This window comes from Oryctolagus cuniculus, chromosome 7 (genome assembly GCF_964237555.1).
Source record: "Oryctolagus cuniculus chromosome 7, mOryCun1.1, whole genome shotgun sequence".
Lineage (NCBI taxonomy): Eukaryota > Metazoa > Chordata > Mammalia > Lagomorpha > Leporidae > Oryctolagus > Oryctolagus cuniculus.
Genome location: NC_091438.1, coordinates 31,732,758 through 31,749,247, shown reverse-complemented (window position 1 = coordinate 31,749,247; position 16,490 = coordinate 31,732,758). Strand labels below are relative to the sequence as shown.

Genomic DNA, 16,490 nt, shown 5'->3' with positions numbered 1-16,490 from the left:
ACGCTGCATAAATCAATGTGTTAACTCAGCCATCACCTCTTCCAGGACTGCCATTCAGAGCTGCTGTCTGCACGCCTGGCTGGGGGTTAAGCTGCCTCCTCCATGCTGCATGGCAACACCTTATCGAAATGACATGAGCACTTGCTTGAGTCACTGACCAGACCGACAACCCTCTGAGGGCAAGGATTATGTCTCTGAGTGCTTTACTCTCTCAGCTCTCACCACAACACTCAGAAATCCCAGCAATGCGATACATGCTCATGGAATGGAAGAATAAATACATGAATGAAACCCAAAGGGTACCACCCAAAGAAATGGTGACAGAGGAAGAAGTCTCCATCACAGAGACACCTAAGACAGTCTCCAAGAACCCAGACCGCTTGCTCAGGGAGTGTTTCTCACAGCCTTGCCACCCGCAGGGAGAGGGTGACACGCCACCCGGGAATAAAGACAACATGCACCCTGCCTCAAGTCTTGCTGCTAGATGGCACCTGTTGCTAAGACGCCAGCAGCTGATTAGCATTTGGTTTTGTCCAAAGCAGCAACAAAAACAACAACAAGAATCTATAACAGGAAGCAGCATCACAATGACAATAAGAAATCATGAGACTAAATATATAGCAGAAAGAAATACAGGATTTCAGGCATGAGAAACAGGGACGGAGCTGGTAGTTCCTGGGGGCGGGGGGCAGGGACTGAAGTGTTGATTAGAAATTGCTCAGCCTGTATTAAAAAGGAGAAATGGGCGGGAGGGGAGGGAGGGGGAGAGAAGGAGAGAGAGACATAAGGAGGGGAAAGAGAAAGAGAGGGAGAGGGAGAGTGGACATGGATTTTCCCCCTGGCTGTCTGTCTCATTTTTAATCTGTCCTCTGCGTTCTCCCTCCCTTTGTGCCACCCCTCAAGAGAGACTTCATTGATTGGGCTGGACTAAAATGTCTTACCTTTCCTCCCCGGGCTTCTCTGTGAAGAATGAGTCTGAATGCATCTCACATTGACTGCTCCTCTCTCCTCCGCCCCCACCCCGGCCGCCATTGTTAGCTCCTGCACTTGGCTCTGGCAGGGAAGCAGCAAGTCCGTTGGCGGCAGCACCTCTGACTGCAGAGGGGACCCAGCGGTTGAGAGCGAGCCGGGACCAGGGGACGCCAGTGGCCCGTAAGTGGCATCTCAGGAGTCAGCTTCACTTGCAGCCATCTGAGACGGACCTGAGAACTAACCTGTTGCCTCCTTGCAAGCACAAATGGCTTCTCCATGTGCGGGTAGCAGGAGGCACGGACGAAGCCTCACCTCCCTCCAAACACAAATAAAACAAAACCTTCCAGAGAGGCGGCTTAGGAGAGGGCAAGCAGGACCGCCCAGGGTGCTAGGAAGCTGGGTTGTCGTCTCTGCTGGATTCCCAAAGGGGCTGTGTGCACGCTGCCTGTCTGGGCCCCCATTTCTATGAACTGAGAGGATCCCATTCCATACAAAGCTGTTAACCATGAACAGGGCTGTGTGTCCTCCTTCTCCTCCCACTCCCTCCTAGAGAGCATGGTGCCCGGAGAAGCACCTGTAACTCAGCGACCCCCCCCCCCCCCATGCCTGGACAACGGCAGGGAAGCTAGGAGGCAGGCTCAAGGCCCAAGTTCTTCCGGGGAATACAAGAACTGAGTAGTAGAGGCAAATTAAGGACATTTAGAATCAGTGAGGGTGGCAGTGGAAGGCACTGGGAGGCCAGGGGAGGTGGGTGGGGGGGAGAGAGGCATGGATCATCCAAACCCTGAAATTAGGGATGATTCATTTTTGAATAATGTGGGAGGGATGAATTCAGAGCAGCCAAGATAAGAGGCTAACTCCGCTGAAGGTGCCCCTCCCCACCCAAACCCCGCGGTGGGGGGGCAATGCAGTGTTGAAGCCTCCCATTGGCAATAGGGAAAACCTTGAGGCCATCCTTATTCGCTTCCTGAACAGGGAATGGAGGGTCTGCCTTTCCTTCTTAAACCCGTTTTGTCCCGTCCAACGACTTGAGAGGTTCAGCCCTTCTTTCCCAGATCATCTTGGTGACCCCAGAGGGGACAAAACGTCTCCCTTTTCTGTATGGTTTTCCTTCTCCTCTTCTGCCCTTCCCTGCTCCTACCCTATGCTCCCAACCTTCCTGCCCCCTTGCTTGGGCTTCTCCATCACTCTGTCTCCGCCTTTCTTTGCACCCTCTGCCTCTGACCTGATCCAAGCTGTCCAAGCCTTGCTCACCCCTCCCACTGCTCTCAGCAGGCTGCTCTGTGAATATCTCAGGGCTGGCAAGGGGGAGTAGGGGTGAGGGGCGCGAGGGCTGGGGGGAGGAGAGGGGAAAACCCTCTCCTCACAGGACAGAGTTGTCACGTGGGGCGTGTTGGGAACGAGAGCCATTCGGCTTCCCAGGAGGATGGAGAAAAGTTCCCAGCGCTGGAAGGGAGGTCACAAAGGGCCCGGCTAGGCAGTGACCCCTGGGCTGGGGAGAGGCCCCCCCGCTGCCTAGTCTCTCTATACAAGGTCTTTACTGGGGGAGGGGCTGCATCTAGTAGAAAGGCTCTTCTCCTTGAACTATGAGACCACTCCCCAAATGATCGCAAGTGACAGCCAGCCTCGAAACTCCACCGCCAATCATGCCGCCGTCCCCCCCCCCCCCCCCATCGCCTTGCCACTCACCGCCCCGCACCTCCCAGAGGGAGAATGCCGGGTCTCTCCCTCCTTCCCTGGGGGAAGAAATTAGGCAGAAGCTCCCCCACCCCCACCTTCAGAAAATCAGCTCCCTTGGTGGATCAGCGCCCCCCCCCCCCCCCAGCTCCCGTTTTTTCCCAGCAGGCTTTCCCCAAGACTCACAGCCTCACAAACTCAGGGTAAGACCCAGGAAGAACCGCTGTATGAGGGGGTGAGGGTGGGAAGCACAGTGCCCAGGACCCCCTCGCAGCGCCAACCAGTCCAAACACCTGCCTCTCCAGCCGGCTCACTTGGAATCCGGCTTCTCCCCGCCGCCCCCAGCATGCACACTCACACGCACAAACGCACACACGGCCCCCTCCCCCACCGCCCACCATCCCGCTAAGCAGCTTTAAACACAGTCAATAGGGAAGACATGGGGGGTGGGGAGGGAGCGGTACCACCAGGGAATATAGATAAAAGTTCCCCGGCTCCGCAGCGAACCACTCTTACCTGTTAGCCAGAAGAGCGCAACCCACGCCAACACGACCCTGGCCATCGCGCCCAACTTCCCATGCAGATCGCCCAGTGAGCAAAGTGGGAAGCGGCTGCGAGGCGCCGCTCCTCGGAAGCCCCCGGCAGCGGGCGGCGGCAGAGCGGCAGCCGCGGGCGCCAGCGGGCACCGGGCGTCCCTGGGCGCCGCCGCCCGCCGGGCCGGGCGCTGCACCGCGCCGCCTGGAGCGCGCGCTGCCGCTGGCTGCGGGATCCGCGAGGCGCTCGGCGGCGCATTCCCTGCCGCCGCGGCGCACCCGCACGCCTCCTCCCTGCCGCAAAGCCCGCCGCGCGGGGGAGCTCGGCCGCCGCGCCGCCTCCCCGCGCCTCTGCCCGCCGCCCGGCTGCCAAAGTTTCTCCATCACGTGCCAGCCCCTGGCGGCCGGGAGGTCGGCGTCCAGGGGCAGAGTACACCAGCGGCAGAGGGGCAGCGGCCGGGGGAGGCAGCCCGGCTGGGCGCGCCGGGCAGGGAGCGCCCATTGCGGCTTTTCCCGGAGAAGCTTGGCTGGGGCGTGGGTTGGGGACTCGAAGTGGGGGCGTCTGTGGGAGCTTGTGGCTCTAGCCCACTCGGACTGAGAGGGAGAGAGGGACAGAGAGACGGGGGTGGGACACCTGCGGGGACTTGACGTCGCTTCTTTGTCCTCCAGACAAGGGTGTTTGCTTCTGCTGTCCCCTGCCCCTCGGTCTGGTTCCCTTTTAGACTTGCAGGGAGCCAAGCGTCCTAACTTCTTCCTCTGGAGGCACTGAGGGAGGATGAGGGCAGGCGTGTGGAAAAACGGGAAACAGCCATGTGTAACAGCTGACCTCTGACCAACGCGGAATGGTTTGCGGGGCACATTCATGGCACATTCATGAGGATTTTTTTTTTTTTCCAGACGGATTCGTCTGTTGTCGGTAGGAAAGGCGTCAAAATGTATGTGTGGAGAGCGAGCCGAGAAACACAGGTTTCGCTTAACAAATATATATCAAGCATCGACTAGGTGCTAAGAACCAAGGCTACACGGATGAAACAGACTTCGTGTCCTTACGGAGCCTCATCTTGGGTCCAGGAGAGGGAGAAGAATGTGCTAACAGGGACTTGGAGAAGGGGCGGGGGGAGGCAGAGGGAAGCCACGGTAAAGGTGAGATTTGCAGAACAGGCAAGATTTGGGCTGTCCGGGGATTGGGGACATTCTGGGCAGCGGGGACAGAGACAGAGCAAGGTGGTGGGGGCTGGAGGAGGTTCCTGCCACCTGGGGAAAGACCCTCTACCTGAGAATCACTGAATATGGTGTGAATACAGCAAAGGCAGTGTGAGGAGACCTTTGACTGTGGTCTTTGATGGCTGGCATCTGACTTCTTTAAGGAATTCCAACCATGGAAGTCAGAAAGAGGAGAGCCACCCCCCACCCCCCACCCCAGGGCCACCCAAGCCAGACTGAGGTCACATCACAGCCTTCTGGAAATCCAGAATGCATGATGCAAGGAGCAGGGACCTGGTGCTGCCTGGAGTGGCCAGGGTCTGCAGAGGCCAAGCCACCAGCCTAGCTCGAGGGGTGATTTTGGCTGCTGTCTTGTTTGAGCCGCCTCTCTTAAGTTCCCACTCACTTCCTGTACCAGGCTGTTCAGCTCTCCCGGCAATCCTTTGAGCCACCCAGGATCCTCTCCCAAACTCCTTCTTTGCTTATGTTGGCCAGGATGATTTTGGAAGCTTGCTCTTCAAAGCCCTGACCAACACACAGTGTGAGAGAAATTTGAGTACTATTTCCTTTCATTCATATGTATGTGTGTGTGTGTGTGTGTGTGTATAATAAAGAAGGTACTTAATATTTGTGGGTTTCATTTTAGGTTCTAAGTACAGTTCTGGATATTTTACAAGCTTTCTCATTTAATCCTAATAAGGAAATTTTGGCCTAGAGAATTTAATTAACTTGTCTAAAATAAGAGAGCTAGCAAGTGGCAGAGCCAGGATTTGAACTCAGGTCACCTGACACCAGAAAATGGCCCCCACCAGAAGGATGAGATGATGAGCATTTGTATCCTGGGTCTCTCTGGCTGTGGACATGCAGTACACAAAAAGTCTGAATTCTGTTTTCTCTCCAAGCACGCAGAACCATGGGTTTCAAGCAAAACTTGGACAGACAGCAAGTGCATACAAGTGAAAAATGGGAGCCAGACGGGGTGAGGAGAGCCTGACATGTACATGAAGTGGAAGGGGATGTCCAAGGAAGTGAACTTGGAGTGTGTGCTCAGAGGATGGGCCTACGTGTACTTCCACAAGGAAATTGGGAGACCTGCAGAAGAGCTTGTGTCAAGTGCATCACAGAGTGCAGGTGCCTTGTCCGTCACCCCAGGACTGTGTAGCACCCTGGACATCTACTTTGTAGCTCGAGAGGTACAGGTGGCCTATCCTGAATCTTCAGCAGTGGGTGACTCCTGGGTCGTTCCTAACAGTGTGCTCACGGGAAGTAAATTGCAGCGTGTGCCTCCCCCAAGTGTACCTTATCACCTAGGCGATGGAGGGTTAATATGAACTTTAAGGCTATACCTAATGCTTCTAAACACATGGCGTAAAGGTTGGAGAGGGAAGGAAGGTGGGGCAGTGGTAGTACTTTGTGATATTCAAGGTTGGGGTAGTGGGGTGGGTATGACACCCAGAATCCCCATTTTCTTTCAAGGACAGTTTTGAACTTTCAGCATCAGAATCACATTATGGAGTCTACTTAACATGCAGATTCCCAGGCTGTTCCAGGGCAGGGGAGGAGGGATGAGATCAGAAACCCCAGTGGGGCCTGGAAATCTGCATTTGAGCCGCCTTCGCCTGGTGCTTCCACGTTAATGTGGAAGAAGCCATACCTAAGGACCCCTTTGTTCTCCTGGAAAACTTTTGACTGATGGTTGTAGATAAGCCTCAGATCCAGTTAAGCTCCCATTGTCCATTTATTCTGGACAAATAGGACAAGACCCCAAGTGGAAGCTGATTCATCTTGGCCAAGGGGAAATCTGGATCCCCAACATTTTAAACTTCTTGCTGCATCAGAGACCAACATGTGAGAACAAGGACTGGTGTGGGACCACAGTAGGATTCTGGGGAAGCCACAGCTGGGATTGTGGTAGGTGTGGCCTACCAGGCTGCTTCCTCCAACCTGCACACGTTACAGCGGAATTAGGACACAGAGAAAAGAGAAGTGAACCACCGCAAGGAGACATGCTGGTAGCTGGTAGCAACCACGTAGTTCTAAATATAATGCAGCTGAATCCGCTTTAAAACATGATTTCACTGCAGACACACAGGCATGCAGGCACTTGAATCCTGCTTAACGTGGATCTTTTTAAAACACACAGAGGAGCCAGCACTGTGGTGTAGTGGGCTAAGCCTCCTGCTGTGGCGCCGGCATCCCTTGTAGTTGACGGGTCATATCCTAGCTGCTCCAGTTCTCTGTTATGGCCTAGGAAAGCAGTGGAGGATGGCCCAAGTGCTTGGGCCCCTGCATTGGTGTGGGAGACCTGGAGGAAGCACCTGGCTCCTGGCTTTGGATCAGCCCAGCTCTAGGCATTGAGGTCATTTGGGGAATGAACCAGTGGATGGAAGATCTTTCTCTCTGTCTCTCCTTCTGTCTATCTGTAACTCTACTTCTCAAATAAATAAATCTTTTTAAAAAATACATGTAAAATCATATTTCTACTTCTCTCTTATCTTTATGTTCCATATATATGAGATGTAACTTTCAGATTCCAGGCTTCTTCTTATCCACATTTGGTCCATCGTTTCTTTCCTTTGTGCCACCTCTTATATTTGTATCTTCCCCATCCCCCATAGAGTCAAAACCAACCTTGATGGACCATGAGTTTAAAAACATCTAAATTAAACTTAAGAACTAAAAAAAAATTGGAGATGCTTAAGCACCCTATACTGAAAACCGGAAACATTTCAATCTGTAAGCACTTTCATATTGAGGAATAAATTGTTTCATTAAGAAAATGCTTTAAAGGAAGGAAATGCAAATATAGAGTGCATGATGCCAAAAAAATTTTTCTGAACTGCCAAGAACAGTGGTAAGTATATTATAAGTAAAAGGTTGAGAAACCATGCTGAAAATTCCATGTCCTTGTGGCAGATTTGTCCAAGAGCTTGCTGCCTCAGCTTCAAATCCAAGTAAGGTGGTGTTAGGTGCTGACCCCATCCTGAGGTCAGACCCCACTCAACACTGGGGCAACCTCCGCAAAACCCATCCAAGGCCAGCACCGCGGCTCAACAGGCTAATCCTCCGCCTAGCGGCGCCAGCACACTAGATTCTAGTCCCAGTCGGGGAGCCAGATTCTGTCCCGGTTGCCCCTCTTCCAGGCCAGCCCTCTGCTATGGCCCAGGAGTGCAATGGAGGATGGCCCAAGTGCTTGGGCCCTGCACCCCATGGGAGACCAGGATAAGCACCTGGCTCCTGCCTTTGGATTAGCGTGGTGCGCCGGCCGTGGTGGCCATTGGAGGGTGAACCAACGGCAAAAGGAAGACCTTTCTCTCTGTCTCTCTCTCTCACTATCCACTCTGCCTGTCAAAAAAAAAAAAAAAAAATCCAAGAATAATGTGCAGGAAAAAGGAGCAGAACCTAACCATATATTTAAAACATGGTCTCAAGCATGGAGAGACATAGGATAGACATGGGAAGCAGACAAAGGAAAACACAAGAGTCACAGTGGTTTTCTCTGGGTAAAGCTGTCATTCATTTACGTTCTCTCCTTTATATTTTTGTATACCCTCAAATGGTTTTGCAGGGTACAAGTTTCTGGACAAAAGATTCGCCTGTATCAAAATTGATTCAGTCCCTGGGACATGCCTGGAGGAAGGAGAGAGACAAGGAAAAGGGGTGACAGGTGTTTTGCCAGGCCTGTATTGTTAGCCAGCTACAAAGCCCTCAAATGTACACCTGCTCTCATTATGTCTCAATTGTGAGCAGTTAATCACGTTAATTATGAACAGTTGAAGCCCTGGGCGCCCTTAATGAGTGATAGTTCAACCCATAATTTCTTTGTAAGTTACTGAGCCAGAGATGGAGACAGGCTGCTTCTCTTATGAGCCCTGTCTCCAGTTTTTGCTTTTGTTTCTTTTTTTGTTTCAATGTTAGCTTCCTTTGGAGACCACAGCAGCATTGATAACTGCCCCCCCACCCCACCCCACTGAGCAGCAGAGCAATTCTGAGTCAGTGGCCAAGGAGCCTCCAACAATCCAAAGAGAAGAGAAGGGAGCCCACTGCCTGCATGTCACAGGACCAAGCTCCCTTGGGCACCACGTCTTGGCAATTGAGCCCCATGGTTATTTCTCAGAGCCCTCAGCAGTCCCCCCTGGCACAAGTCAAAGGCAGAACCTAAGGGAGGGGAGTGAGCCAGAACAAATTATCATCTGATGACCTCAGCCCCTGAAAATGGGCAGAAAAGGAAGCCAGAGTGGGGAGGCTGGAACCCTGAGCACCGTGGAAGGAAAACAGCCCTCGCAAGGGTCATGAGGGTGAGCTCTAAGGCTAGTGTCGGAGGACAGCAGTGTTGGGCTTGTGGGCTAAGGATCGTTCCTAGAAGTATTAATTCTGTGTCCCCTCCCCCCAGTTCTGAGTGATTGCCTTACACAGACATGATCAGCAGGTGTTTGGCTCATTAATTTCAAACTGCTCCAGAGTGTTCACCTTTCGTTTTCCTCATTCTCTCTTTTCTCTCTTTTCTGTATTCATTCATTTATTCCCCACATATTTATTAAGTGCCCACTGTATTCTAGACATCATGCTGTCTAGAAATTAAAGATGAATAGGAATTCAAAGAGGAATGACTCATAGCCCCTTCTGTCAAAGAGCTTGCAGTTGAGTTGCAGCCAGGTGTGCGGTGAGACAGCCGGGGAAGAAAACATGGCGATCTTTAAGTAGGATAGTGTGACAGTGCCTAGGTTAGGACACGGCCGGGTATGTTGGCGGGGATAATGGGACATGGACCGATTACCCATCAGTAGTGCTGGTTAGAGATGTCTACATGAGAGTCTTAAATATCATCTGGAAAGAATTTCTAAGAGCAGAAAGGGAGCAGCAGGTGGTGCAGGTACACAAGCCACAAGCAAAGTTGAGAGTGGGACCTGCTTCACAAAGGGCAGAATCAGCAATAAGGCTGGAGAGGTAGGCTGAGATCAGACCAAGGGGAGCCAGGCAGCCGGGTCCAGACATAATTGCACATGTAGTGAACCACTCTCGAGACTTTATAAGCAGTGAAACAAGATCAGACCTGCATTTCAGCCAACCTGCCTTTCACCTGTTTACAGGTTGCAGATGAACTGGTGGAGAGAGAGACAACAGGCAGAGAACTCTTCCATTGGGGAGCTTATTACAAGAAGCCAAGAAGGAGCAAGCACCCAGAACCGACTGTGTGGCAGCATGGATGGGAAGCAAACATCATCAATCCAGGAAGACATCACAAGGAGACACAAGAGCTGGAATCCACATGACCTGGCAAGAGGTTGCATGTAAACAGATTGAGGAAGCACAAGGAGTCGCCCCGACTTCCTGCTGAGTTAAGAATGTGCCAGTGCATTCAGGTGAGTTAAGAATGTGCCAGTGCATTCAGGTGGTGTCCGAGAGGTACCTGAAAGTCCTCATTTTGTGCTGACAAAGCATCAGATTGAAAACCGTCCTTGAGCATCTCTGATCAACAGGTTGGAATAAGAGTGTTAAAAAGAAGCAAGGATCTCACAGAGCTCAGAATCACTGATGCGCTCTGTGGCCTGGAGATGTCATTTCATCAGTCTAAGCCTCAATTTCCTGTTCTGCAAAATGAGGATGATAATCATGGCATCTACTGCATTGCGTTGCTGTGAGGGGAGATGAGATAAGCCATATACAGTGTCTGGCAGAGTCTGACACAGTAGCATTCAATATATGTACCCCATGATTACCACTATTGTTATTAGCATGGACTAGAGGAAGCATGCTGAACAGTACCAGGGCCTTCACTTAAAATAGCGCCGAGAACAGTCACATTTTCCAAGAACACACTGTAGTTTTCTTGGGTGGTTTTCATAACACTTAACTCTGCTGAAAATCACACCTCATAACTCATATTTAAAAAAAAAAAACTGGAAGCCATCCAATTCTCTGGTGGCTCCCCCTCTCTCCCCATTTAAACTAAACTCTGAAGTTCTTGTCATGACTTTGTCAGCCATGAAGTTCTTATGGTGATCTTGTTAGTCCTATAGGATTTGACAATGGCTCCCTCTCTGATACCCTCTCTACTTTCCTGCTCACTCACTTCACGCCATACACTGGCTTTGCTGGGCCTCAGACCGACCTTATGTGTTCCCATCTCCGTGCCTTTTCTTCTTCCTTCTGTCCTTTCGTATTCTTCCTTCCTTCTTTCTTTCAGTGTGTTCTTTATTTTATAGATGAGAAAACTGAGGAAGAGTTTAATCACTTGCACAGTGTCACACAACCACTGAGGAACAGAGCAATAAAACTGAGGCAAGAACTAAGGCACACATTCTTTAATGTAAAATATGATGAAACAATTTACCTGTTTGCCCATGAACAAGAGAAGTTCTAATCACTCCCACTACATTGCCGTTATTAACAATACGGGGGGAAGGTATAGAAAAATAATATTCAAGGTCCTGTTACTTTAGCTCTGAAAACATATGAGATTAATCTAGTGCTTCAAAAACAGGTATGTCTGTTTAAACGCTATCAACTAAGCAAAAAGACACATAGACATATTTCATTTAGAAAGTATTTTTTAGCTTTAAAATATGTCAGTTTTTAACATTTTGCCACAGTCACTTCTTCATATGCAGACATTATATACATACACATATATGCTATTTTTTTCTTGAAAACAGGTATAACACAAAATGAGGGATTCAGGATAATGATCATAAAGTGGGAAAAGAAGGGTATATTGTCATGTACATGGTATAATTCAGTGAAGTAATACTTATAACTATAATCTCAGTGCCTTTTTGCTTGGTATACATTCTGCCTGGAACACTTGTCTCCTATCATCTTTCATGATTTACTGCCTTCCTTACTTCCAGTTGTTGCTCAAACTTCATTTGCTGATACTGATCTTTTATGGTCTCCCTAAAATTGCACCCTCTTCAATGGCTATTCCTTTATTCTGACTATTTTTCTTCTTACTGTCCAATAAGATGTTCTGATATTTTATGTACTTAATTGTTTATCTCTTCTTACCTGTTTTCATCATTATAAGTTTTGTTATAGCCAACCGATTCTTCTACCTAGAACAGCATACTACTCAGTGGACTCCTAAAATATTTTTAATTGAATAAATGAACCACTCCCCTGGGATCACCCACTTCTCTTGGTTTTTCTGTTCTTCCTGCTTCTTCTCATGTCCCTTCTTAATCACCTTTACCAGGTGTTCTTTAGGACTCCATCTGCACCCTTTTTCTCTCTGCTGTTTTCTTAGCCAATCTCATCTATTTCCATGAGTTCAAATAACAACTTTATGTGGCTTCCCTCCAAATTCTATCAGAAGCCTAGAACTCCAGACTTAATGTAGCCGACTGCCTATTTGACATCTCCACTTGAAGATATAACATGCCCATATGAAACTCTTGATCTCTCCGCACACACACACATACCCCCACTAAAACTTGTTACACTTTGGAATTTCTGAATGGGAAAGCGATCTGGTTGGAAAGTGGGGGGAAAAGTGGGGAATGCTATTCTGTTATGTGTGGCTTAAATATGAGTGGAAAAAAAAAAACAACTGGAGAAGGAGAGGAACACGCACTAGAAGTTAAAGAGGAGCTTCAGGACTTCCTGGGGCTTCCTGGCCTCCTCTGTCCCCCAGCTCTGCTTACTTTAGGAAAAGCACTACTTGCCACTCGGTTACTCAAACTGAAATGCTGGGATTCCTCCCTTTCTCTCATTTCCACATCCCATCCATTTGCTAGTTCTGTTTTTCCCTAAAATGGAGCTCATCCTTTTCTTCTTTGTGGCTGCTGCTTGTCATCTCGCATACAGATTGCTGCAGGAGTCCCTTAACAGGTGGCAGCTTAACCTACTTAACGTACAGTGCACAATACCTTCAATGCAGCCATTCTACAATGAATAGACATTTCAAATCAATATGTTTTTTCTGATATACAATTTTTGGCAATTAAAAAATAAATTAGTAAATATATGATAAAACCCTTAAATGACCATCCACAGTGTTTAGAGTAATACTTAAACCCTTTGTAATGGCCAAGTCCAAATCCCCATCAATTACTCAACTTCAGCAGGCAGCAATCTCCACTGACTGTATGCATGGCTGCAACACCAACCTGTCTTTCGTCTGTCCCAAGGACATACCCAGCTCTTTATCATCTGTGGCCCCTACATGTCCTATTCCCTCCGAAATGCTCTTCTTTCAGCTCTTCACATGACCAGCTCTGTTCCTTCCTATCCTTTTCATTTTAAAAGCCACCTGCTTCTCAAGAGTTTTCTCTGATCACCTATATAAAAGCGTAGTAGTAAACTCTAAATATTGCTTTAAAATGTTAAAATAAGAAGGAATCATCTTGGGGCTGGCATTATGATGTAGCAGGTAAAGCTGCCAAACGTGATGCCGGCATCTCATATGGGTGCTGGTTTAAGACCCAGCTGCTCCACTTCCAATCCAACTCCCTGCTAACACGCCTGGGAAAAGAGCAGAGGATGGTCCAAGCTTTTGTTCCCCGCCACCCATATGGGGAATCCGGGTGAAGCTCCTGGTTCCTGGCTTTGGCCCTGCCCAGCCTCGGTCATTGCAACCATCTGGGAAGTGAACCAACAGATGGAAGATCTCTCCTTCCCTCTCTCTCTATAATTCTGACTTTCAAACAAATAAAAACATCTTTAAAAAAGAAGAAACCATCTAGAATAAAATTGCCACAGATTTATCCAGGCACTTGTAACAATTACAAAACTGGTCAAATACTTTTGAAACAAAATTTTTAGACACTGGACTTCAGGGAGTAGAGGTGAGTAATCCCTGAGAATACAGAAGCATGTTGAGTCCTGTGATTGCCCAAGGTCACTGCCAAAAAGAGTACTGGGAATATAGCATCAGGACAGATAGATAACCTAGGCAGAGCTCTCCCTGTGCTTGGGAGCTGGGATTGGGTGTCCAGGTAGGCCATGGCTAGGGTTTGCAGGGCAGAATACCAAACAGGAAGACAGTACAAACGGACAAGAGAGCTCTGGAGAGCTGGGGATTTCTTTTGAAGATTCAACTGTATATTGATCAATGCATATGTGGGAGGAGAGATACAGCACTGGGCAAAGAACCTGAAAGGATTAGAAGGAACAATCCTTGGAATTCACACAGGTCTGTAAATAGTTCATGTTCCCCTCAGCCAAAACGGAAAAACCTCCAAATTTACGGGATGACAGATGGAATACTCAGAAGGGTATGAAAGCAGTAGAGGAAAAAGTTAGTCCTTAAGATTGCTCTGATTCCAAATAACAAAACATAAACGCAAGCTTCAAAAGGAGCAAAAACAAGCCTCAAACTGTCTCCAAGTAACAGAACTGTGTCCCAGAAAAAAAGCACAAGAATAATTATAAGAATACAGAAATATACAGCATTCAACAGGGTGAAATTTAAATAATGAGCATCCAAATATTACCAAGCATGCAAAGAAGCAGGATAAGAAAAATCCATCAATAGAAACAGACTCAGAAGTGACATGGATAACAGAATGAGTAGACAGGACATTTAATAATTATCTTACATATTATAACTAGATTCTATGTTAAAAAAAGTAGATGGACCATGTTAAGTAGAGAAATGGAAGAAAATTTTAAAAAGAATCAACTTCTAGAAATTAGCATTAAATAAGCTGTTATAAAGATCAATTGTGATTAATAGAATATTAGAGATTATACAGGAAAATATTAGTAAAAATTTAGATATAGCAATGGAAAATGAACAAAATAAAACAATAGAAAAATAAACAAGATATCAATGAACTGTGGGTGACTTTGAGCTGTATAACAGCATGGTGAGGAGAAATGGATATATTCATTGTTTTGGTGGCAGTGAGGGTTTCACAGGAATACACGTGTTAAAAGTCATCAAAACATACACATTAGGTACATTCAATTCAGTGTACTTCCATCACATTTCAACACTGGTATGGGAAAGTGACCTGGAGGTGAAATCCCAGGTGACATCAGCATGGGACAAGGAAGCAGGGTGATGGAGGGGCAGTATCAGAGCCTGAGTGGGGAGAAATAATCATTTTCTCAATTTCCTGTCTAGCTGGAAATTGAGGATGTGGTTAACTATTAACTGTGGAAGTATTACAAAATACAACTTTTAAAACAAGCATCTTGGCCGGCGCCGCGGCTCACTAGGCTAATCCTCCGCCTTGCGGCGCCGGCACACCGGGTTCTAGTCCTGGTCGGGGCGCCGGATTCTGTCCCGGTTGCCAGCTCTCTGCTGTGGCCAGGGAGTGCAGTGGAGGATGGCCCAAGTACTTGGGCCCTGCACCCCATGGGAGACCAGGAGAAGCACCTGGCTCCTGCCATTGGATCAGCGCGGTGCGCCAGTCACAGCGCGCTGGCCACGGTGGCCATTGGAGGGTGAACCAATGGCAAAGGAAGACCTTTCTCTCTGTCTCTCTCTCTCACTGTCCACTCTGCCTGTCAAAAAAAAAAAAAAGAAAAACAAGCATCTTAAAAATTTGTGGGTTGGGGCCGGCATTATAGCACAGCAGCTTAAGCTTGTGACACTGGCATCTCATGTCAAAGTGCTGGTTCAGGTTCTAGATACTCTGTTGCTCATCCAGCTTCCTGCTGATGCTCCCGGGAAGGCAGTGGAGGATGACCAAAGTGCTTTGGTCCCTGTCACCCATGTGAGAGACCCAGTGGAGTTCCTGGCTCTTGGTTTTAGCCTGGCCCAGCACTGATTGTTGTGGCTATTTCTATCTAACTAATAGATGGAAGATCTCTCATTCCCCATCCCCATCCCATTGCTCTGCCTTTCAAATAAATAAGTAATAAATCTTCTTAAAAATTTATGGATAGGCACAGAATGTCTAGCTTTGAAACTAGTGAAAGAAAAAGTAGAGTGAAAAATACTGATTAATCCAACCAAAGCAGAAAAGAGAAAAATAAGAAATCTAGAAACACAGTAAATAAAAATGGGCAAAAATTGAATATTTAAGTTATTTATTCATCCAGAAAAAAGAAACACAAAACACTCTTAAGAAGAAATGAATAAAGCAGAAATGAGTGAAAATTGTAATCAATAAAATCAAAACTTAATTTAAAAAAAAAAAGATTTATTTATTTATTTGAGAGTCAGAGTTACACAGAGAAGGAGAGGCAGAGAGAAAGGTCTTTCATCTGCTGATTCACTCCCCAATTGGCCACAACAGCCGGAGCTGCACTGATCCAAAGCCAGGAGCCAGGAACTTCTTCCAGGTCTCCCATGCGGGTGCAGGGGCCCAAGGACTGGGCGATCCTCTGCTGCCTTCCCAGGCCATAGCAGAGAGCTGGATAGGAAGTGGAACAGCCGGGACTTGAACTGGCAAACATACAGGATGCTGGTACTGCAGGCGGTGGCTTTATCCACTATGCCACAGAGCCAGCCCCAAAACTTACTGTTTTATAAAAAGATCAGTAAAGCAAAGTTTGGCAAGTATTAAGAAAAAAACTCATAAGACATAAATAACATTATCAATGAAAAAGAAAGGGACAATATTAGTGTGTGTATGCATGTGTGTATATACATAATTATAAGCAAATATTACATTTATTTTATGCCCATCATTCTTTCGCTTTAATATCAATTTTATTGAGCTATAACATACATAATTAAACACTTTCTTTAGTGTACAGCTTAATGAATTGACAAATATATAATGCTTGTATCCACTAACATCATAATCAATGCATAGAATATTTCTGTCAAACTGGAAGCTTCCTATGTCAGTTTTCAATCTCCTGCTACCTTCTGGCCCCAGGTAACTGCTGATCTGATTTCTGTAACTATAGTTTTACTGCTTCTCAAGTTTTGCATAAACTGAATGACTTCTTTTATTAAACAAAATTTCAACATTCACCTACATTTCTTTTCATGCCTGAGTATCTATCAGTTCATGTTATCAAGTCGTCCAGTTTGAGGCTCTTATAAATGGGGATTTTATGAAAATTCATCTGCAAGGTTGTGGGCAGATCTATATGTTCATTTGTCCCAGAAGAGTGGAAGGTGCTAAATCTCATGATGAGTATATGAAACTGTCAAGGAGTTGTCCCCCCAATAATGAATCAAAGTTTCAGTTGTTTTACCTT

At 47.5% G+C, this 16,490-nt stretch overlaps 1 protein-coding gene across 6 annotated transcripts in view; it reads right to left on the bottom strand.

The window, feature by feature from the left end:
- The window catches only part of ILDR2 (immunoglobulin like domain containing receptor 2), a 67,011-nt gene extending 63,661 nt beyond the window's left edge, over positions 1 to 3,350 (bottom strand). For 2 of the 6 annotated variants that reach the window (XM_051858411.2, XM_051858413.2), the window contains exon 1: positions 942 to 1,495. In XM_051858411.2, the coding sequence (XP_051714371.1) occupies positions 942 to 1,032 (91 nt within the window). In that variant the 5' untranslated portion in view covers positions 1,033 to 1,495. Of the gene's footprint in view, positions 1 to 941; positions 1,508 to 2,835; positions 2,984 to 3,165 lie in introns of those variants that run through there. The other 4 variants (XM_051858412.2, XM_051858414.2, XM_051858415.2 and 1 more) reach the window with 4 other exon arrangements.
- Between the last annotated feature and the right edge of the window lie 13,140 nt (positions 3,351 to 16,490).